Consider the following 24,829-nt stretch of genomic DNA (forward strand, 5'->3'; position numbering starts at 1 on the left):
ACAAAACTACAAGGAAATGAGTACCTAACACATATTTCAAGATTTACAACGTGTATCCCCCTGTATACTTCATCTTAATTCATATATTTAACTCAAGTACCCTCCTTCAAGAAACCTTAAATTTAACTCAAATAGCCTCCAACTACATATGTACAAGCTGGCAACATGTTTAAGATTTCATTACATTTTTAACTACATATATACACTTATTATTTACTTCTCATAAGTCATAACCTCATTCTTTCTCTTCAACTCTTTGTCAACAATATATACACACATATAACATAGTCTTTTTCTCTTGCTATTTCATTTCTTTTCACTTTCACATTGAAAAACTGATTTCATTTTCTTCCACTTATTGACTTCAAATATAAAGCTTATCATTATGAACATGTCTTTGCCTCTATTATTCCATCTTTTTCTTCTTGTCTTTTGTTTTATCTCTTCATTTGCTAGTGGAGCTACACTATTAGAAGAAGAAGGTATGTACCTTATATAGGTATCTCTCCTGGTAAATTATTATCACCACAACATACATTACTAGAAAATCTTAAATTATTGATCAATATTTAGAGACTAAATAAATAAAATTGATCTTCAACTTCTGCGCCTTTAACACTAATTAACGACCAAATTCGGACATTTTTTTGTCGCTAATTTAACTTTTTGCACGACATTATGATTGCAAGTTTGCAACATTATGAAGATATATGTTGGTTTGGAATACACAAATTGGTCTTATTTTTTGCGTCTCTAACACTTAGCGACGAAATTCAAACCCCCTTTTTTTTCATCTCTAGTTTTTGTTACTAATTCATATTTTTTAGTATAGTATGAAAAAGTTCAATTTTAATTTACTAAGACATTAATGTTTGCAACATTATGATGATGTAAATATGTTGGTTAATTTTGATTGAATGAATATACACAGTACAAGTTATGAAAGACATAGGAAGGACACTTGGGAAGAAGGATTGGGATTTCAGCAAAGATCCATGTAGTGGAGAAAATAATTGGACATCTTCTGTAAAAGTGAAAGGGTTTGAAAATGCTGTGACTTGCAATTGTTCTTTTGCCAATGCAACTATCTGCCATATTGTTAGCATGTATGTCCCCTTATCTCCACATTTGTGTCTATTTTTTGTGTTTGTAAGATCTCCTTTTTGTATGTATTTTAAGTTTTAACTATGTTATTTGTATGAACAAATATCCTTCTTGTGAGTAAAACTAAAGAGTTAAATGCAGTTTCACTCTCTCAAGTTGCATAATTGTTTGATTTTTTTTCCCTCAAATTTCAATTGCTCGATTTTAACCTTCTAATTAAATTTCATAGTTGCTCGATTTTGATCCCACAAAATTCAATTGTTCAATTTTGGTCCCTCAAGTTTATCTCTTTCGCATTTACTAGCTAGTCACCCATTGATTTTTTTTCCTTACAAATTGCTTTTGTGACATTTTAAAATTAAAAAAATATTTTGAAAATAAAAAAAGAAATTAAAATGAAAAAGATGTTTTAAAAAAACACTTGTAAAATAAAAAAAAAATTATGAAAATAAAAAAATTGGTTGTTTTTTTAAATAAAAAAATAGTTATTTTTCAAAAATTGATTTTTTTTAAATAAAAAATAGTTAACTTTTAGGTAGTTAAAAAGTCGACCTGCTTTATTCACCGTGCTTTCCTTCTGTGTTGATTATCCATTTGATCGGCACCATGATTCATGCTTCTAGCTACTACCAACACTTGCCTATAAAATCCCAAACACTTTTTCTCTTTTTCTCTAAATATGGATTTAATGTTCTATTCTAGATAGAGATATCAAAGCATAAGTATTTCAGAACCTTCCTTAATCTAATTTCCTAATTATTTTGTACATCATTGTTTTATCTTTTCTGCTGTCGAAAAGTGGAAGATAATGGAGTAACATGTCACGGGGGAATCTTGTTGTAGTAGTTTGTAGTGATGATGATGTTGTTTATGGTAGTCAGCAATTGACAGAGGTTGTGAGAAAAGAGAGGGAGGGGATTAAAGTCTGAGTGCTACAGAAACTAGGAGGGAGAAGATTTATGAAGAGTGAGAGGAGTTTTGATGAAGAAGAGATAAAATCAAATATAGAGCAAAAAGTGGGGGAATTAGTTGGCAAGTGAAAGATTAATATTTTGTTTAATATTTTAAATCAAGAAAATGACATGGCAAAATGAAATAATATTACTGGATGTTTGTGTTAACACATTTTTAGATGATCTGTGCATCCTCTTTAAATCTAACTTATAAAAGTCAACTTTTTATTTCTTTTTTTACTTTTCTATAGGAGAAAATATAAATATTAAATGAGTCTTGCTATATGACATTCTTTAAACATTATATTTTAAAAAAAAAAATTATTCAAAAAAATTAAACACTACACAAGGCGTTGATAAGTTGTTATTTTTGAGTTGAATTTGAAAATGATTTGATAGCAAATGTGAGACTATTTGATGAATGATCTTACAGTGTTTTGAAGTCACAAAATCTTTCTGGCACACTTCCAAGGGAATTTGTGAAATTGCATTACCTCCAACAACTGTATGTTATTCTAAACCTTACTAAATTTGTAATTAATCATCATAATTTGAGTTATGTAATTCATTCTTTTACTTACTTACAGTGATCTCACGCGTAACTACCTTAATGGTACAATCCCTTCACAATGGGGTTCCATGATCAATCTTGTCAACATGTATTTTCCCTTTACCCATCTACTTACTTACAGTTATAATTATTTTCATGTTTTATTTCATTTTTGGATTAATGCTTTTTCCTTAATTTTGTCACAGTTCACTATTAGGAAATCGATTAACTGGTCAAATTCCAAAAGAACTTGGAAAAATCATCACCCTCAAAAGCTTGTAAGTCATTTTTCTCATGCAAAATTTGTATATTTTATCAACGAACTTATAATTAAAGTTTGAAATTTGAAATGCATAGGGTTTTGGAGTTCAATCAATTATCTGGGAAGCTTCCTCCAGAGCTTGGGAATCTTCACCAACTTGAAAGACTGTAAGCCCCTTTCTCCAACTACAAATTGATCACAATTTCAATATTCAATGTTGTCAAATGACGGCTATAGCAGTGAATCAGTGATTAGTATAGCGCGATTTTAACTAAGTGCTATTGTTTTGCGATACATGATTTAGTTCTAAGTTTTGTTGATTAGCGGCCACCATTCAAGCATATTGGAATTTGAACCATCTTTTTTTTTCGATCCTCGATTAATGACACTGCTACATTTTGTTTGATATGGTTGATTTATTTTTAACTACAGAAAATTGTATCTTTGGTGTTCATTGAGATTTTTTTAGTCTACACTTTTATGTCTTTGATTATGATTCTTTGAAGTGATTAGATGATCATATTTGTGAGGAAATTGTTTCCAATTTCATAGATTGCTATACCTAGAAAATAAGTATGATTTTACCGGTTCAAAATTTTACTCAATAAAATGCTCATACCCTCAGAGAATCTTAATCCCTAATTCCAATTTCAATGTTGTTGTAGGCTCCTTACCTCCAACAATTTTACTGGAAATTTGCCTGCAACATTTGCTAAGCTCACTAAATTGAAGCAAATGTAAGCAATCATTTCTTTAGTTGTTTTCGAATTTTCATTACACTAAATTACATTCACTATATTGTTGTTCATATCAAGATTAAATGACATTTCTTTGTTTGGTGTTACCCAGTCGACTCGGGGACAATCAGTTCTCTGGAACATTGCCTGGTTTCATTCAGAGTTGGACAGGTCTTGAAAGGCTGTAAGAACCTTTTCTTTCTTGTTGTGAAATTCTAAATAATCAGTTTTTCCTAGTTGAATTGCATATTATTTATTGGTTTATTGAATGAAAATGACTTTTAATTGTGGCAGGGTGATGCAAGGGAGTGGTTTGAGTGGCCCAGTTCCTTCTGGAATTTCATATCTGAAAAACCTCACTGACTTGTAAGTATGATATTTATTGGTGTGGTCTATGTAGCACTGACACTTCATATTGATGGTTTGTTCGTTCATATTTATGGGGTGTTCGGTGTTTGACATTAACCCGACACTGACATACGTATTTACATTTAATCATTTCAATTTTTTCAAATTATTACTTGTGCCTGCATGTCAGTTTTGATTCTGGTGTTTAAATTTGTCAGTGCTTTGTAGATTGTGGTCAATGATTCTTTTTCCTTTCCTTCTTTTATTGAGTTTCACAATACTTAAGATATGTTATGCAGGAGAATAAGTGACTTGAAAGGACCAGATTCTCCTTTTCCGCAACTTATTAACTTGATGGTGCTGGAAACATTGTGAGTGAATTTCTTGGATTAAGAAAGAGGAGATGCTATAGCCTTTTTGCACTTAAAAACTTACATATTATAAAATTATTTGACAGAGTACTGAGGAGTTGCAATCTTATAGGAACAGTTCCTGAATATCTTGGAAATATTACCAATTTAAGATCATTGTAAGTAATGCTATTATTTTAAATTTGGTCTTGTTGGTGTTATGCTTGGATGTTTCTTGCATCATTGATATGCTTTTAGAATAAGATGCTTCATTAAGATGCTTTTCAGAAACCATTATTTTCTCGAGTACTACCTATTCTGAAAGTTATTTCCTTTTCAGAGATCTCAGTTATAACAAATTAAGTGGACAGATTCCGAACACCTTGGGCGTCCTCGAGAACATAAATATTCTGTAAGCAATATCCTCTGGTTTCCAATGTGATTTTATGATTTCACCAAAATGGGGACATATATTTGTACATAGTTGAGGGTATTCAATTTTGTTTTTTATATATATCTTTCAGTGGGGATTTACAGTTGAGTTGCTTCTCATGGCATTATAGAAGTCATCTATAACTCTAAATAAATAAACAAACATGATTATGATATTGAAAATGGTAACCAATAGTTTGATCAATCAGTTTAGCTGTTTTATCTTCATTTCTTGAAAAAATTTAGGCCTGAACTAGGATGGCTAACTAAACAAATAAAACGAATTGATCGTAGTACGGTTTAAACTGATCAAGAGAGGATTAATGAAAAGGATATTATTCAATAGTATACCATTTTGATGATTCATTGATTAATGATAAGTTTTATAAATTGACTTATCTTATTGTTTTACCTAGATACTTAACTGGAAACCTTTTTACTGGACCACTGCCAAATTGGATAGCTAGACCAGACTACACGTAAGTAATCCTTCAAATGCTACTTATTAGATTTATTTAGTTGAAAATTATAACTTTTGCATCCTAAATTGTTGTACCATTAACTTTTGATATTTCCATACCACAAAGTGTTACATATAGTTGTTTGTTTCAACTTTAATTCTGAATCATATTTATAAATTGACACAGAGATCTTTCATATAACAACTTGAGCATTCAAAATCCAGAGCAGTTGACATGTCAACAAGGAACAGTGTAAGAATCACATTTTTGATATTTGCGTACTTTTTTGTTTCAACAATTTTAAGAAACAATCTAATCTTTGCCTATTTATCATGTACCTTAGGAACTTGTTTTCATCATCTTCAAAGAGAAGTAACTTGTAAGTTTTATACTATTCATACGTCACGAATCTCACGATAAATTGTTATAAGTATGTAGCTTACACAAATTATAATGTGATTATGCTTACATGTTACACACCTTCATTATTTTCTCAGGGGAATGGTTTCATGTTTGGGGAACAATGGCTGTCCTAAACGTAAGTTGATTTGTCATGGATTTCCTTTAGATTGTTCATTTCAATTATTTATATATACATGCAAAGGTTGAAGGCGAAATGCAAAATTTTCTTTTCTTAGAATATCATACTTCTATATATTTATGTTAGCTTGAGATAGTCATTTGAACAAATTCATTGGAAATGTTTGTCAATGTTCCATTTTTCCATGTTTCCCTGTCTTTAGAAGCATTTATTAATGATTGCCTAAAAATTATATCTGCATTTTGTGATAACAGGAAGATAGCAGATCCATTTACAATTATTAGCATTTTTACCTTAATTTTTGCCAAACTGATGTTTACTTTTTGTACTAATCTAGTTTGTTATATGAAGTTCAAGATTTTTATATTGAATGTAACCATATAGAATTTAACTACTCAAACATGTAAAGGTTTTGGTTGGAGAACTGAACATCTGTTATTCTTTATAGAATGAGTGTAGATCTCTCAAACACAATTTTCTATTTTTCACGTTGTGAATCTCATTTTGTCAAAAAAAAAAAAAAGAAGTTGTGAATCTCATGTCACCAATCATATTTCAGTTTCTCTTTTTTCAAAAAGCCCATGTAAAACTTACAACATCAGTTTACAATCTTTTTACATGCATGAGGGTGGAAAAATGATATTTTGTATTATTGATAACTTTTTCTAATGTCATCTTCATCTTATTGTACTTATTTCATCGTTTTCTGGTGGTCATTCCAGATTCATACTCTCTCCATATCAATTGTGGTGGGAAGCTCATAACTTCTAGTAAAAGCTTGACATATGATGACGATTCAAATGAAGTTGGACCAGCAAGCTTTCACCAGTCTGAATCGAACTGGGCCCTTAGCAACACTGGTCACTTCTTTGATAGTAGCCTTGTAGACTATTATACCTGGTCTAATAAAACTAATATTTCCATGGAAAATGCCGAACTGTATACGGATGCACGTGTTTCTCCTCTTTCTCTAACATATTACGGATTTTGCCTGGGAAATGGAAACTACACAGTAAATCTCCATTTTGCAGAGATAATGTTCACGGATGATCAAACATATAACAGCCTTGGAAGGCGTATATTTGACATCTATATTCAGGTGCATAATCTCATCATCTTATCTTTGTCATCAACTTGTTTAGTATTGAACAAACTTCCTTTGATCATTTTAAACCATTTGTGTTTTGATTGAAGTATTGCAGGGAAGGTTGGTGCTGAAGGATTTCAATATTGCAAAAGAAGCCGGTGGAGTTGGTAAGGCGATCATAAAGAAGTTCACTGCTATTGTGACTAATAATAACTTGGAGATTCGCCTTCATTGGGCTGGGAAAGGGACAACTGCTATTCCATTTGGATCAGTATATGGTCCTCTTATATCAGCTATATCGGTTGATCCTGGTCAGTCGTAGTTCTTCATGGTTCTTCTTACGCCATCATATTTTGTTATGTTTACTTCTTATGCTGTCATTTTAATCCTCTAATGTAATCTATATGTAAATCTCTTATATATCATAATCATGCAGACTTTACACCCCCAGTGGAAAAAGGAAGTAGCATACCTGTGCAGAATATTGTGGCAATAGTAGTTGCTGGAGCACTAGTAATCTTAGTTGTATTTGGCATAGCTTGGTGGAAAATATGTCGACGACAGATAGGTCCATTAGAAAGAGGTAAGCATTAAGAAGATACTTTAACTCTATAACACTCATGAATTTTAATGCATGATTGGGGTTTTGCTAGAAAAAAAAATAAAAAAAATAGAGGTGAAAGGAAGGGGCTAGTGATATCGTATATGATGACCAATGAAGGTTTGGAAAATCCCTTTATACACATAGCAAGATTATTAGTATAAAGGGATTGTCAATGTCGAGTATCCATATTTAGTGTAAGAGATCTTTGATCTATCTTTTACGTCAATAACAGAGCTGAAGAGTTTAGACCTTCAAACGGGTTTATTTACCTTGAGACAAATCAAAGAAGCAACAAATAACTTTGATATTTCAAATAAGATTGGAGAAGGAGGATTTGGTCCTGTGTACAAGGTATTTTTCATACTATAATATATCCTCTTGGGTTATAATTCTTTTATTATAATCTCACATGTATTTTTCAACTTCTAACAAAATATCATTCCTCAAAATGGTAGGGATGTTTACCCAATGGGACATTGATAGCCGTCAAACAACTTTCTTCTAAATCAAAGCAAGGGAATCGCGAGTTTTTAAATGAGATAGGCATGATTTCTGCTTTGCAACATCCTTATCTTGTTAAACTCTATGGTTGTTGTGTGGAGGGATATCAATTGTTACTGATATATGAATACTTGGAAAACAATAGTCTTGCTCGTGCTTTATTTGGTAATTATTTCTATATTCTCCACTTCAGTTGCTATTTATGCGATTGTGCACATTTTCTATCTTAGCACGTTACTATGCGGTATCGTGTTCTGATTTTTATTACATTCACAAATAAAGGTCCAGAGGAACACCAAATAAGATTAGATTGGTCAACAAGGAAGAAGATATGTGTTGGTATTGCTAGAGGTTTGGCATTCCTTCATGAAGAATCAAGACTGAAGGTTGTTCATCGGGACATCAAGGCCACTAATGTGTTACTTGATACGGATCTCGACCCAAAGATATCTGATTTTGGTTTGGCCAAGCTTGATGAGGAGGACAATACTCACATTAGCACTAGAATTGCTGGTACCTAGTGAGTAACAATTCTTGCCTTCTCCGAGTTTATTAAAAAGTTATCAAATGATATTTTTATAATATAATAATATATGATACCATGTTGTATACTGATATCAAGTTGTTGAAATGTTATGCTTCAATTATGCAGTGGATATATGGCTCCGGAATATGCAATGCATGGTTATTTGACCGACAAAGCAGATGTTTATAGTTTTGGAATTGTTGCCTTGGAGATCGTTAGTGGAAAGAGCAACACCCTTTATCAGTCAAAGGAGGAAGCATTCTATCTTCTTGATTGGGTAACTTTCTGATTGTTCGATTGTGTCATGCATATACCCTTTCCTCGTCCTGTCCAACAAGTAGATAACAACTTGTCAAAAATATTAACAATTAAGATACCGAATGCTAATTTTGAAAAGGAGAAAATTCCTTTGTTGAACTATTACATTTCACTAGAAGGATAATGAAAAGGATCGGTAAAGGATGTAATTTTAATCTCTCTTGAAGATTACTTGTACGTTTCATAGTTTCGGTTAATTTTAAAACCTTAATATCACAAGGCATCTAAGTGACATCATTTTAGTTTATGATATAATTAATGGTTTATGATTTGTCAGATATGTTATGTTCATTAACTATCTACTAAATATAATTAACTATGTTAACCTTCTAAATTGTTGTTGATTTTTTATGCAAAATTTGTGTTCATAGTACCATTTTTCTTTGTAAATGACTTTGGGTTTCACAAAAGTATTCTTTGTTTCAATAGGCACATATGTTGAAAGAGAGAGGTGACCTAATGGAGCTAGTTGATAGCAGATTAGGTTCAGATTTCAACAAAAAGGAAGTTCTGGTGGTGATCAATGCGGCTCTCCTATGCACCAATGTCACGTCAAACCTTAGGCCTTCTATGTCGTCAGTAGTAAGTATGCTTGAAGGAAGCACTGCAGTTCCCGAATTTGTGCCAGAGTCAAGTGAAGTAATGGATGAAAAGAAAATGGAAGTAATGAGGCAGTATTACTATCAGAAGGAAGAAAATAAGACAAGCAAGTTACAAACACAGAGTCGGCGTTTATCAAATGATGGACCATGGACTGCTACATCTTCATCAGCTGACCTTTATCCTATCCACCTTGATTCTTCCTATTTGGAGGAAAGAAACTAAGATTGCTAGTAAATAATTTCACTGCCAACTTGATGTCCTGCTATTGTGTCTTGTGATGAAACTGTGATTTATATCTCTGGCATTTTTTTTTACATATATTAAGATGTTACAAATTTATTGTTGAATCATTTTGAAGTATGAAGTGCTTTCCTAATGCATTGGATCTTCTACATAATGTATATAAGTCATCTCTGAAATATGATATTGGTCATTTTTATTTCCTTGTAACAATCTCCTCATGGTTCAGCTCCTTGCAGTAGCTTATGAGTTATATTTTTCAGGTAGTAACTGTTCCAATGCTTTTTATGAATGCTATAATTGTTGAAGCTTAAAAAGTGGTGAATAGGTTTTCCTTAAAAGATCGCACATCAATTATGCATCTATATATCACATGTTTTTCACTTTTTACATACCTTATGTAACATGCAAGCTGAACATACAAAAAATTCTACATGAATTTGTCATGCGTAAGTTATGATAACCTAATCAGCATGATTTAAATATACAAGCTGATAATTTTTCCCTGGTTTTAACTTAGGATTGATATTTCTATGATTACCTGAAATAAAGATAAGACGAAGGATTTAAGGGTTTAGTGAATGAAGGGATATAACATATGTTCTGAACGGGCAGAATTGGATGGTTCCTCTGGTGGATCTGATGTACATGGTGATGAGCTCAATTTTACAATGATTCAATGAAAGAGTACCTGCAAATATGGGGTTTGCTGTTTAACTTTTGATTTAGAGAGAATGAACTTTGGGAATTATATCCATTAAATGATGAGGCAACATATTATTGAATGCATGTGTAAAAAAACTTTACAGTGACGGTGCATTCAAATTAAACTCTAATTATAAATGGCAATATTAATTTTTCAAGACCTGCATTTGGAAACAGATCTTTTTGAATATTAACTTGTCCCATAGGAGATTTCTCTATAATATATTTGCAACTTTGCAAGGTTGTTATATTTAGGTGGATGATGCCAAAGAAAGACCCAAAAACGTGAGTGCACCTACCACACATTGTAATAAAGATTAAAGAATCATCAAGGAAAATACTCACAAGATAAACTGATCGTAACATGCAGGGTCGTCTTGTTTTTCTATATATATATATATATAATAAAATACCATATTGATTTTAAATTGTGGATGCGACTATGGTTGTTGCGATTGTGGTAGCTGCGGATAATGTTGTTGTGGCAAACTGGCTAAGTATAAATATTCTAACAAAAATACGACACAACCTCATGTGTTTATAATGTCATTTATCCAAACCTTAGGCTCAAACAATCTACACAATATTACAAACAAAAATATTTTTCCACAACAGTTTGACACTATGTTTTTAGTCGATTCATAAATGTAAGGGTGAGCAGAAAGTAATGATCGTACCCGTAAAATTCAAGCCAACCGTGAGTTTGACGGACGGGAAAAAACTGAGTGTCGGGTGCATAAACAAAAAAGAAAGTAAAAAATTAAGGTCAACTTACCACAAGCCCATAATGCAAAGCAAAGGTCAAGTCCAATCTACAAATTTTTCCTCGAAAGCAAGCCTGACTATAGAAAACAATATAATATTATATTTGAAAGCTTCTCTTCCCATCTTTTCTACCTCAAAATATGCAGAAAACTTCGGTAAATAAAAACTAAAGGTTTTTTTAGTGTAAATTTACACTGTGTATTTTGGTGTAGAAAAAAAAACGTGGGGTGGGAAGAGACACTTAGGACGCAGAAAACACACATTAGAAAATCATGAGTTTCATGTCAAAAATATTCATAAATCATTTCTTTATTTCTCTAGTGCACGAGAGTATTTGAGGAAACTTTATTCCGTAAAATATCATTGATCGATATGTTTGATATGTATGTGCAATTCATGTCAAGGTTTCCAAAGTATCCTGAAGGGGATTCCTCGGTGAACCCATTTGCATATGGTTTACATAAACTTGTGGGGGAAAATCAAACTTAAAGCTTAGTGTGTCCACCATGTTCGTCTTCATCATCTTTTTGTTGAGTATTTGAAGCGGTCCCCCCAACATAAAATGTTCTCACAAAAGAAGCTTTCATTATATATAATGCCCCCAGTGCACTCTTTAAACATTTTATTTAAGAATTTTTTTATTGAGAAAGTTGAACACTACGATTTTCAATAGGTTGACTTTACGCATTTCATAAAAATTCTATATACTTACTACTATTTAAAGTATTAAAGAGTAACCAGAACACTCGTCATCATTTGTCATAATAATGTTAATAAAACAATTGTCTAATACATTATTCTCACGTATCTTCGTCAAATGCCACAAGTTGGAAGTGTGAAACAAAAATCGGATTACGAAATTTGGAGGACAATTAAGATTTTTTGTCAACATATTATTTTTTATATTACTAGTAGTCTAATATATTCATATATTTAACTCAAGTAGTCAGCCTCCTTCAAGAAACTATATATTTAACTCAACTACCCTCCTTCAAGTAGCCACCTTCATTTTAATTCTTATATATTTTTAATTCATATATTTTAATTCATATATTTAACTCAATTGTAGCCTCCAAGAAACCTCCTACAAGGAAATGAGTATCCCCTCTTTATCCTCAAGAAACCTTAAATTTTACATTTCTAACTACATACTTATATATGTATGCTGGCAAACATGTTTAAGATATTTCATTAAATTTTGTCTATTTTACATTTCTAACTATATAAACACTTATGATTTCTCATAAGTCATAACCTGATCCTTTCCCTTCAACTCTTTGTCAACAATATATACACAAACATAACATATATAGTCTTTTTCTCTTGCTATTTAATTTCTTAATATACCATCCTTTCACTTTCACATTCAAAAGCTGATTTATTTTCTTCAACTATTTGGCTTCAAATATGAAGCTTATCATTATGAACATGTCTTTGCCTCTATTATTCCATCTTTTGCTTCTTGCCTTTTGTTTTATCCCTTCATTTACTAGTGGAGCTACTCTATTAGAAGAAGAAGGTAAGCACCTTAATTATATTTGTATTCTCTTAGTTATAAATTATTATCACCACAATATTACATTACTAGAAAATATTTAATTATCAATGCATGTTATAGAGACTAAATAAATTAATCTTCAACTTTTGCACATGTAACACTTAATGACCAAATTAGAAATGACAATTAGACCCGTATCAAGTAGATACCGGAAACCCACAATAAGTAGGGTAAAAATCCACATTTTGGATACAAGTACGAGTATGTGTAATTATCCACAAAATAATATTTATTTATTTATTTTATTTATATTATTATAATATATATATATATATATATATATATATATATATATATATATATATATATATATATATATATATCAATTTAAAAAAAAAATACAGAACTATTAAACTATTACACATTTTTAATAAAAGTGTTTATTTATAACATAAAGCAAATACAATGTGTATTTGTTAGCAGAGATATGAACTTTAGCACGAGATTAATAATAATTTGTTTATAATTTTCATGAGTCAACATTAAAATCTTTTAAAAAAATTTAATTCTATTAAAATTATATGATATTTTATAATTGATCGATTGATTTTTAACAAATATACGGATAATGCGGTGCTGATATGGGTACTTAAATACCTATATGATATGGTCACAGATAAATATTATTAACCACGTGTGTATCAATCTAGGTACGAGAATTTTTCAAACTGCTAGTATAATGATGCATACTATAGTACAGTTGCAAGACAATATGATTGCAACATTACGAAGATGTATATATATATGTTGGTTTTGAATATACAAATTGGTCTTCTTTAATTTTTTCAAACCCTTGTTTTTTATTTTTTTCATCTCTAGTTTTTGTTACTAACTCATACTATTTTTAGTATAATAATAGGGAAACGTTCAATTTTAATTTGCTAAGACAAAATGTTGCAACATTATGATGATGCAAATATGGTTAATTTTGATTGAATTAATATGCACAGTACAAGTTATGAAAGACATAGGAAGGACACTTGGGAAGAAGGATTGGGACTTCAGCAAAGATCCATGTAGTGGAGAAAGTAACTGGACATCTTCTGTGCAAGTCAGTGGATCTGAAAATGCCGTCACTTGCAATTGTTCTTTTGCCAATGCTACTGTCTGCCATATTATTAGCATGTATGTCCCCTGATTTCCACCTGTGTGTATCTCTTTTTTGTGTTTGCTGGAGATATCTTTTTGTGTATAGTGCTCTCAGGACACTAGTTAAAGATATAAAAAAGGTAATTTTTAAATTGGAAACATCACTTTTTTATATTTTACTAACATTGACTACGCAAGTTTCAAGATATTTTTACTATATTGAGATTCCTTAATTAGTGTCCCGAGACACTAGTTAGCATTTTCCTAAACATTATCCTCCGACTTGGGAGTCAGAATCTTCCGTACTTCGTACTTGGTTAGCCTTTGTGTCATTTCCCTTTCATCACTTTAGCTCGTATTTCATATCGGTATATTGTATTTTTTCAATCAAATACCGTTGGTAGACCTGATAATTATAACCGGCACATCTTATCTTCCTTAAATTTACTCTTGAGACCTACCTTAAACGGTCAACCATCACGGCCGATAAAAGAAAGACATTTAAACGGGCCGGCCGGACTTGAAACCAACTTCATGGGCTTCCTTCCTTGCTCGTGTTATTATGATTAATCTCGGTTGAAGAACTCAACCTGACCACTTTTAATGGGATTTAGGAAAAAAAAGTCCCAATAAATATAAATGATAGGAAAAATCCCGAGAAATATGATCAGCTACACCAAATGACATTACGTTGTCCAAATAAATTGAACTTGGGATCTTTAAATGATGTCTTGAGATCGATTCTTATATATAAAAAGTAAAATATAATAGAATTATATTTCTAATCATATAATATTCAAGTAGCTTATGAGCTTATAACTTATCATTTTTTCTTCCAATTTTATCCCTATCATCTTACTTAAAAAAAAATTAAATATTAATTAAACATATCTTTTTTATGTCATTTCATACTTATAAGCTAGTTCAGTCGCTAATTTTACCAAACACTACAAATTCAATCAGCTAGCTTATAAGCTATCCGCTATAAGTTCATCTGCTATAAGCTAACTTATCAGCTATCTGCTATTTTTTTACCAAACAGAGCCATAACCTAGGACATACTACTCAGGCTCGGTTTGGTAAAAAATAGCGGATAATAGATAAGCTAGCTTATAGTGGATGAACTTATGGCTCGGTTTGGTAAAAAATAGCGGGTAGCTGATAAGCTAGCTTATAGCGGATAACATAAGCTAGCTTTTATCTTATAGCGTATAAGCTGGCTGATTGAATTTGTAGTGTTTGGTAAAATTAATGGTAATACTAGCTTATAAGTATGAAATAACATAAAAAAAAGATATGTTTAATATTTATTTATTTTTGAGTAAGATGATAGGGGTAAAATTGGAAGAAAAATTATAAGATATAAACACATAAGCTACTTGAAATAGCATTTGAAAATAAGCTATAAGCTAGTAAAATAAGCTATATATAAGCTAAAAACTCCTGCTATAAGCTAGCTTATTGACCTTCTCAAACAGAGCTTATAGCAGATAGCTTATAAGTTACTCCGTACCACAATATATGTCACTTTGGCCAAATTACGCAAATTAAGAAATATAATTATTGTTGTATGGAAAATAGAAATTATGAGTTAGTTTACAAAATTATCCTTCATTAATGGTATAAGAAAGATAAATTGAATAATTGAAGGAATATAAAGTAATAAATAGTGAAGAGTATAATAAGAAAATTAGCATTAAATACTTCATTGATAATGTAAAGTAACTTATAATATGGTACAAATTTTTTTTCTCAAAGTGACTTATAATTTGGTAGGAGGGAGCCGACTTTTAGCTTTTGCTTATAAACTGTTACGACTATAAACTAGCATTGGCCTTCCCAAAACCCTCAAATTCATCACCATCAACTACCTAGTGACTTAAAATAATTTGGCTTAAATACAATTTTGATCTTTTATTTTCAATTTTTTGAAGTTTTAATCCCCCTGTTTTAAAAGCCATAATTTCTGTCCCCTTTCAGTTTTATAGTCAATTTTGATGATGTGTCAAAGACATTAATAAGATGGCATTGCACTCTTGGCTAAAACATTATATATGTCACTAAACTTTTCTTCTATTTTAATAATATTTTTTGAAAAAAATATCTTACTTATTAAAATAATAGTATATTAAATTAAAATAAATATTTTTGAAATATTATTTTAATAATTATTTGTTTTTAAAATAAATATTATTGAAATAAAAGAAAAGTTTAATGACGTGGATGGTATTTTGGTTAAGTGTGTAGTGATACTCATTAAAATTGATTCTAAAATACAATCCCCCCAAGAAAAATTAATTCTAAAATTGAGTGGAGCACCAAAACTCGAGAAAAATTGAAATAGGAAACTAAAATATTAGTTTTTAAAATAGGTGATCAAAACTTCAAAAAAAATTAAAAATAGAGGATGCAAATTACATTTAAACCAAATAATTGATACCATAGCACCTCAAATTATATGTGTTCTTCTCGTTCCAATTCCATGAACCCATTAAGTCGCTTTTTTGTGTTTAGAAATAAAACTTAATTTTTTTGTGTTTAAAAACCAGAATCCCACCAAAAATAGAAGATGAAAAAATAAAAATGTGAAAAATGAAAAATAGAAGAAAAAGAAACCCACTGCTTCATCTTCTGGTCACCATTGATTGCTTCACTGCTAGATGCAGATGAAATCGTACAAGAGTTAGGAGTTGCAGGTAACTGTTTCAAAATCTCAGATGAAGCCTTAATTGTTTGTAGTAGTCTTCATAGAAACACTGAAGAGAGAATGGAATGGTCAACAAAGAATCATCATGGTGAAACGGGAACAAAGCAATTTAGGGATTTCATTTTTTTGTTTGTTTTCATTTTGTCTTTTGTTTTAATATTTTTATTTTTAATCTTTTTATTCTAAATGATAAATGATAGAAATGCCACGTGATAATGATTATGTGAGAAAAAACTTGTACAGTCAGCATGTGTAGATTTTTTTTTTTTTTTTTTTGGAAAAGCAGCATGTGTAGATTTTGATAATGTGGCTGTTTGGATTGACTTATTCGAATAAATAAACTTTTATGTATTATTATCTATTTTTCAATGTAGTTTATGAGAAAACAACTTATAAAAATACAATTTTTGTAAGTGAAAACTTATGAATTAACATAAAACTTTATTTATTTGTATAAGCTATTTTCATAAGCTCAAAAATAAGCTGAATCCAAACTGGCCCTAAATGAGTGTGAAAAGTGGATTATGAGAAATGTTAGGATAAAACTCTTAAACATCGTAGTTTGTTCCCACATGACTCTAGATATTAGTCTGCGCGGAGAGAATGTTCGGTTTACAACAAAAAAAAGAATGTTAGGGATAAAAAATGAACTTACATTTTTAATAGCGACAAAAACTAGATTCCCCCTATTTTACAGGGACCAAAAGGGATATTAACCCTTAAATAAAAGTTGCATTCTCTTGTTAATTATTGTATTACATACAAGTCATTTAACCAGTGATTTTGCAGTGTTCTGAAGTCACAAAATCTTTCTGGCACACTTCCAAGTGAACTTGAGAGATTGCCATACCTCCAAGAAATGTATGTTATCATTCTAAAACCTTACTACTAAATTTGTATTTTATCATTAAGTTATCATAATTTTAGTTGTATGTTTGATTCTGTATGCTCATTGTGGTACTACTTACAGTGATCTCACACTCAACTACCTTAATGGTACAATCCCTCCACAATGGGCTTCCATGACCAATCTTGTCATCATGTATTTTCCCTTAACCCTATTCTTTCATTTCTTGCTATTATTTGATTAATGACATTTACTTAGTAAATGATTCAGGGAAATGGGTCATGGTTTATATAATTTTGGAATAAATATATAATCTTCTAAGTAGTTTTGCATGCTTCTTAATTTTGTGACAGTTCACTATATGGAAATCGGCTAACTGGTTCAATCCCAAGAGAACTTGGAAATATCACCACCCTCAAAACCTTGTAAGTCATTTTTCTCATGCCAATTTTGTATAATTTACCAAGGAACTTATAAAGTTTTGAAACTTGAAATGTATAGGGTTCTAGAGTTCAATCAATTATCTGGAAACCTTCCTGCAGAGCTTGGGAATCTTCACCAGCTTGAAACTCTGTAAGCCCCTTTCTCGAACTCCAAATTGATCACATTTTCTATATTTCAACGTTGTTTTTAGAATTGAAAGTTTGGCCTAACTCATCCATACAAAACCGGCTTGTAAGGTGATGATTACCCTCATAAACATATATTTAAGCAATATCGCAACCGATGTGGTACTTCTTAACAGTTGTCAAATAGTAGTTATAGTACTTTAGCACTATAGTGTAGCAGAACTTTCACTACAGGAAAAGCTATTGTTTTAGGATGCATGATTTAGTTTTATGTATTGTCAAATAGCGGCTATAGTAGTGCCATAGTGTTAAAGCATAGTGGAATTTGAACAAACTGCTATTATTTTATTTTTTTGCGATCTACGATTGACAATACTGCTATATTTTGTTTCAATTGGTTGATTTATTTTTAACTACCGAAAAGTTTATATTCAGTGTTCATTAGAATTTTTTTTATCTACATTGTATGCCTTTGATTATGATTCTTTGAAGGATTCTTTGAAGGATTAGATAACTCAGATTCCTACACCTAGAAAATAAGTGTGATTTTATCGCAATCCGTAATTCTCATTTCAATGTTGTTGTAGGCTTCTTACCTCCAACAATTTTACTGGAAATTTACCTGTAACATTTGCTAACCTCACTAAGTTGAACCACGTGTAAGTATTCTTTTCTTTTAGTTGCTTTTGTTACTCTAAATTACGCCCACTGTATTGCTGATTATATCAAGATCAAATAACATTTCTTTGTTGTTACCCTCTAACAACGCAGTCGACTTGGCGGCAATCAATTCTCTGGAACCTTACCTGATTTCATTCAGAGTTGGACAGGTCTTAAAAGGCTGTATGAACCTTTTCTTTCTTGTTGTGAAATTCTAAATTATCAAATTATAAAAGACAATTATGTCAACAAAAATAAATGTATCTGTTCATATTATTTATTGGCTTATCAAAAGAACAAATTTTAATTTCGACAGGGTGATGCAAGGGAGTGGTTTGAGTGGCCCAGTTCCTTCTGGAATTTCATATCTAAAAAACCTCACTGACTTGTAAGTATGATGTTTATTGTTGTCGTCTATGTAGCACGGACACTTCATATTGATAGCGTGTTCGGCGTTTGACACTAACCCGACACCGACATACGTAAATACATTTAATATCACTTCCATTTTTTCAAATTATTACTTCTGTCTGCATGTCAGTATCGATTTTGGTGTTTAAATTTGTCTCGGTGCTTCATAGATTGTGTGTGGTCAAGGATTCTTTTCCTTCTTTTTATTGAGTTTCAAAATACTTAAGATATGTTATGCAGGAAAATAAGTGACTTGAAAGGACCGGATTCTCCTTTTCCGCAACTTATTAACTTGACAGTTCTGCAAACATTGTGAGTGAATTTTTTGTTGGTTTTTGTTATAGAAAAATAAAACCTAGATGTTATAGCCTTTTTACACTTAAACTTTACATATCATCAAATTGTTTGACAGAGTACTGAGGAGTTGCAATCTTATAGGAACAGTTCCTGAATATCTTGGTAATATTACCACTTTAAGAAACTTGTAAGTAATGCAGTTATTTTGAATACGTTCTGGTTGGTGTTATGCTTGGAAGTTTCATGCATTATTCATATGCTTTTAGAACAGGATGCTTCATTAAGAAGCTTTTCTGAAACCATTATTTTCTCGAGTAATACTACCTATTCTGAAAGTTATTTCCTTTTCAGAGACCTCAGTTTTAACAAATTAAGTGGACAGATTCCGAACACCTTGGGCGTCCTCGAGAACATAAATATTCTGTAAGCAATATCCTCTAGTTTTTAGGCCTGAACTAGGATGGCTAACTAAATAAATAGTTTGATTCATCAATTAATGGTAAGTTTTATAAATTGACTTATCTTATTGTTTTAACTAGATTCTTAACTGGAAACCTTTTTACCGGACCACTTCCAAATTGGATTGCTAGACCAGACTACACGTCAGTAATCCTTCAAATGCTACTTATCGATTTTTCATATTTCCATACCACAAAATGTTACATTACATATAGTTGTTTGTTCCATCTTTAATTCTGAATCATATTTATAAATTGACACAGAGATCTATCATATAACAACTTGAGCATTGCAAATCCAGAGCAGTTGACATGTCAACAAGGAACGGTGTAAGAATCAAATTTTTTATATTTGCGTACTTTTCTGTTTCAATAATTTTAAGATACAATCTAATCTTTCGCTATTTATCATGTGGCTTAGGAACTTGTTTGCATCATCTTCAAAAAGAAGTAACTTGTAAGATTTATACTATTCATAAGTCAAAATAAACTGTTTTACTTGATTATGCTTACATGTTACACACCTTCATTATTTTCTCAGGGGAATGGTTTCATGTTTGGGGAACAATGGCTGTCCTAAAAGTAAGTTGATTTGTCATGGATTTCCTTTAGATTGTTCATTTCAATTTATTGATAACTTTTTCTAATGTCACTCCAGAGTCCTACTCTCTCCATATCAATTGTGGTGGGAAGTCCATAACTTCTAATAAAAGCTTGACATATGACGATGATTCAAATGAAGTTGGACCAGCAAGCTTTCACCTGAGTGGTTCGAACTGGGCTCTTAGCAACACTGGTCACTTCTTTGATAGTGGCCTTAAGGACTACTATACTTGGTCTAATAAAACTAATCTTGTCATGGAAGATGCCGAACTGTATACGGATGCACGTGTTTCTCCTCTTTCTCTAACATATTATGGATTTTGCCTGGGAAATGGAAACTATACAGTAAATCTCCATTTTGCCGAGATAATGTTTACAGATGATCAAACATATAGCAGCCTTGGAAGGCGTATATTTGACATCTATATTCAGGTGCATGATCTCATCATATTATCTTTGTCATTAAATGATTAAGTTGTTTATTATTGAACAAACTTCCTTTGACCATAATGAACCATGTGTGTTTTGATTGAAGTATTGCAGGGAAGGTTGGTGCTGAAGGATTTCAATATTGCAAAAGAAGCCGGTGGAGTTGGTAAGGCAATCATAAAGAAGTTCACTGCTATTGTGACTAATAATAACTTGGAGATTCGCCTTCTTTGGGCTGGGAAAGGGACCACTGCTATTCCATTTGGATCAGTATATGGTCCTCTTATATCGGCAATATCGGTTGATCCAGGTCAGTAATAGTTCTCCATGGTTCTTCTTACACCAGGTTTTTTTCTTATGTTTTTTATAAAGTCATTCTCATCCTCTAATCCAATCTATATGTAAATCTCCTGTACCATAATCATGCAGACTTTACACCCCCAGTGGAAAAAAAAGGAAGTAGCATACCTGTGGGGAGTATTGTGGCAATAGTAGTTGCTGGAGCACTAGTTTTCTTAATTGTATTTGGCATAGCTTGGTGGAAAATATGTCGACGTAAGATAGGTCCATTAGAAAGAGGTAAGCATTAAGAAGATTCTTTAACTGTCTAACACTCGTGAAAGGAAAGGCTAGTTATATCTTGATAAAAAGAAAGTTGCAAGCTTACTACAAATGGATTGTCTATGTAGAGTATCCATATTTAGTGTAAGAGATCTTTGATCTTTCTTTTACTTCAATTAACAGAGCTGCAGAATTTAGACCTTCAAACGGGTTTATTTACATTGAGACAAATCAAAGAAGCGACAAACAACTTTGATATTTCAAATAAGATTGGAGAAGGAGGATTCGGTCCTGTGTACAAGGTATTTTTCATACTATAATAAATCCTCTTGGGTTACAATTATTTTATTATAATTTTACATGTCTTTTTCAACTTCTAACAAAATAACATTCCCCAAAATGGTAGGGACGTTTGTCCAATGGGACATTGATAGCAGTCAAACAACTTTCTTCTAAATCAAAGCAAGGGAATCGCGAGTTTTTAAACGAGATAGGCATGATTTCGGCTTTGCAACACCCTTATCTTGTTAAACTCTATGGTTGTTGTGTGGAGGGAGATCAGTTGTTGCTGATATATGAATACTTGGAAAACAATAGTCTTGCTCGTGCTTTATTTGGTAATTATTTCTATATTCTCTACTTTAGTTGCTATTTATGTGATAGTGCACATTTTCTAACTTAGCACATTACTATGTGGTATCGTCTTCTGATTTTTATTACATTCACAAATACAGGTCCAGAGGAACACCAAATAAGATTAGATTGGTCAACAAGGAAGAAGATCTGTGTTGGTATTGCTAGAGGTTTGGCATTCCTTCATGAAGAATCAAGAATGAAGGTTGTTCATCGGGACATCAAGGCCACTAATGTGTTACTTGATACGTATCTCGATCCAAAGATATCAGATTTTGGTTTAGCCAAGCTTGATGAAGAGGACAATACTCACATTAGCACTAGAATTGCTGGTACCTAGTGAGTAACTATAATTCTTGCCTTCTCCGAGTTTATTAAAAAAAGACTACAAAACATTATCGAACTTACATCAAATTATTGCAATGATATGTTACAATTATGCAGTGGATATATGGCTCCTGAATATGCAATGCATGGTTATTTGACGGACAAAGCAGATGTTTATAGTTTTGGAATTGTTGCCTTGGAAATCGTTAGTGGAAAGAGCAACACCCTTTATCGGACAAAGGAAGAAGCATTCTATCTTCTTGATTGGGTAACTTTATGATATTCTTCCTTGTTCATGTAATTTTGATTATGCATAGTAAATAGATATTACTATGACTTGGGTTTCATAAAACTACTTTGTTTCAATAGGCACATTCGTTGAGAGAAAGTGGTGACCTAATGGAACTCATTGATAGAAGATTAGGTTCAGATTTGAATAAAAAAGAAGCTCTGGTGATGATCAATGTGGCTCTTCTGTGCACCAATGTCACCGCAAACCTTAGGCCCTCTATGTCGTCAGTGGTAAGTATGCTTGAAGGAAACACTGTGGTTCCAGAATTTGTAGATTCAAGTGAAGTAATGGATGAAAAGAAGATGGAAGTGATGAGGAAGCATTACTATAAGATGGAAGAAACTGAGATAAGTAAGTCAGAGACACAAACTCAGAGTTTATTAAGTGATGGGCCATGGACTGCTACATCTTCATCAGGCGTAGACCTTTATCCTATCCACAGTGGTTCTTCCTATTTGGAGGGAAGAAGTTAAGTGTGTTTGTTGATCATGAATTGCATTTGTCAGCTTGAAGTCCTGCAACTATGTCCTGTGATGAAACCTTGATGCATATATCTTCAAAACTGAGTACTACCTCTGTCCATATTTACTATGTCCTGTGATGTAGTAACTGTTCCAATGCTTTTTATGAATACTATAGTTGTTGAAGCTTAAGAAGTGGTGAATAGGTTTTCCTTAAAAGATCATACCTCAAATACTCAAATATATACTGTATAATATAATTTTTTATTTTTTACATACCTTATATAAGTTGTCAAGCTGAACATGCACAAAATTCTATACATGATTTTGTAATATGTGAGTTATGATAAGCTTACCAAGATGATCTAATTAGGATTGATATTTCTATATTTGAGTTAGGTACCTTCTGCAATTTTCAGATTTGGTTTAGAACACTATATTTCTATAGTGACTTTGATGAATGTAAGGTACTCTATATAGTTGTTGAAACTTGTGAGCTATAATCTTGTGAGCATTTACCGATTATGCTGCAGCTATAGTTTTTACTAGCAAAATAACACACTAGCTTTTTTCTCTAACAATGTTACACCGGGTTAAATATGTTTTTTATTCTCTAAATATACCAATTTTTATTTTTGGTTCTTCTAAAATAGTTGGGCCAAACGGTACGAAATTCACATAAAAATTATTTGTGTAATAGTGTGTCCATTTTGTGTAAGACTATTATTCTATCTCAGTTGTACAATAATCGTCGCATTTGACCATTCCACGCATATTAAGAAAATATTATAATAAATAGAAGAAAAAAAATGTTGATTTTAATAAATTAAACATTTTAACTATTGGTGTATTTTATTTAGGCATGATAATAAAACTCATACTCGTGGATACCCGCCCAAATCTTACCCGCTTTGACGGGGAAAACCCGAGTTGACTGGGTTTGGGTTTTCCCCGATTTCAAAATATGGGTTTGGGGCGGGTAATGAGTACATTGATACTCACCCCGAACCCGCCCCGCTTATACTAAAATTATATTTTACCTATTTTACATTAGAAACCCTTCAACAATCTCTTAAATTACATTCATATGTTTATATTTATTTTTAATTTGAGTATTAAACAAACAATTTTCTCTATTTTTTCTTTATTTAAAAAAATATTGTTGAAACAACATAATTTTGGACATTTAACTTCTTTTTTTGATAAAAAAAAATACTAAAATACAATTCAAATTCATGTGGAAAGATGCGTAACGGGGATACCCGAACCCCGACGATGATACCCGATCCTATGAGTTTGGGGTTATACATTTTATCCCCGCTCAAAATTGGGATGGGTTTGGGGAAACCCGAACTTTTATGGGTTTGAGTTTGGGGACGGCAATATCCGTCCCCGCCCCGCCACATTGTCATGCCTAATTTTATTGTCAAAAAAAAATATTGGTGTATTTTTTTTGTTTATAGATGAAATGACAAAACTTATAAAAAATCAAACACACAACCGGTCCTAGCATCCAACACTAGCAATTTCACATGACTCGGGTGGTCATGGTGTTCTGACAATCTTGTGACAGACAAAATTTATCGGTATATTTTAATTGTCATAATTATATAGTAGAGCATATTAAATTGGGATTAAGGCTACAATTGAAAAAAAAAATTAATGTTACAAATTATAATTGATTTTGAAGTAAAAATTTATTAGAAGATATGCGGTTTAATTAGATTCGTCGTTTTTTGTCAAATCGTGCAATTCGCAGTTTAACGATGAAGGAAATGTTAGCAGAAGTGTGGATGCCAGGAAAGGGGGTCCATGGAGTTTTGAGAATCACATGTTAGTA

The 24,829-nt window shown here is 31.7% G+C and overlaps 2 protein-coding genes across 5 annotated transcripts in view; both read left to right on the top strand.

Annotated features, from left to right (window-relative positions):
* Positions 1 to 110: 110 nt before the first annotated feature.
* Positions 111 to 9,855, top strand: LOC123894920 (probable leucine-rich repeat receptor-like serine/threonine-protein kinase At3g14840). Its single transcript, XM_045945052.1, has 24 exons — positions 111 to 482; positions 932 to 1,106; positions 2,491 to 2,562; positions 2,645 to 2,716; positions 2,814 to 2,885; positions 2,965 to 3,036; positions 3,535 to 3,606; positions 3,719 to 3,790; positions 3,901 to 3,972; positions 4,254 to 4,325; positions 4,412 to 4,483; positions 4,645 to 4,716; positions 5,153 to 5,215; positions 5,384 to 5,449; positions 5,541 to 5,576; positions 5,695 to 5,735; positions 6,461 to 6,837; positions 6,941 to 7,136; positions 7,262 to 7,408; positions 7,662 to 7,780; positions 7,885 to 8,095; positions 8,213 to 8,450; positions 8,583 to 8,733; positions 9,204 to 9,855. The coding sequence occupies exons 1-24, from the start codon at positions 386 to 388 to the stop codon at positions 9,597 to 9,599; spliced, it is 3,033 nt and encodes a 1,010-aa protein (XP_045801008.1). The 5' UTR covers positions 111 to 385; the 3' UTR covers positions 9,600 to 9,855.
* A 2,229-nt stretch (positions 9,856 to 12,084) lies between these two features.
* Positions 12,085 to 24,829, top strand: part of LOC123894914 (probable leucine-rich repeat receptor-like serine/threonine-protein kinase At3g14840) — a 103,913-nt gene continuing 91,168 nt past the window's right edge. For 2 of the 4 annotated variants that reach the window (XM_045945031.1, XM_045945033.1), the window contains exon 1: positions 12,172 to 12,606. In XM_045945031.1, the coding sequence (XP_045800987.1) occupies positions 12,495 to 12,606 (112 nt within the window). In that variant the 5' untranslated portion in view covers positions 12,172 to 12,494. Of the gene's footprint in view, positions 12,607 to 13,595; positions 13,771 to 15,946; positions 16,431 to 17,230; positions 17,303 to 17,411; positions 17,484 to 17,641; positions 17,714 to 17,789; positions 17,862 to 18,444; positions 18,517 to 18,628; positions 18,701 to 18,833; positions 18,906 to 19,168; positions 19,241 to 19,340; positions 19,413 to 19,576; positions 19,649 to 19,764; positions 19,828 to 19,947; positions 20,014 to 20,104; positions 20,141 to 20,224; positions 20,266 to 20,341; positions 20,719 to 20,829; positions 21,026 to 21,144; positions 21,295 to 21,459; positions 21,579 to 21,682; positions 21,894 to 22,010; positions 22,249 to 22,353; positions 22,505 to 22,605; positions 23,379 to 24,829 lie in introns of those variants that run through there. The other 2 variants (XM_045945030.1, XM_045945035.1) reach the window with 2 other exon arrangements.

The sequence above is a fragment of the Trifolium pratense genome, linkage group LG7, assembly GCF_020283565.1.
Source record: "Trifolium pratense cultivar HEN17-A07 linkage group LG7, ARS_RC_1.1, whole genome shotgun sequence".
NCBI lineage: Eukaryota > Viridiplantae > Streptophyta > Magnoliopsida > Fabales > Fabaceae > Trifolium > Trifolium pratense.

What these genes read in the sequence shown, in the direction of transcription:
- LOC123894920 (XM_045945052.1), top strand. Translation starts at nt 386, where the DNA reads ATGAACATGTCTTTGCCTCTATTATTCCATCTTTTTCTTCTTGTCTTT. An exon ending in CTTCACCAACTTGAAAGACT is followed by an intron (nt 3,037 to 3,534) that starts GTAAGCCCCTTT and finishes ATGTTGTTGTAG; the next exon opens with GCTCCTTACCTCCAACAATT. An exon ending in CTCACTAAATTGAAGCAAAT is followed by an intron (nt 3,607 to 3,718) that starts GTAAGCAATCAT and finishes GGTGTTACCCAG; the next exon opens with TCGACTCGGGGACAATCAGT.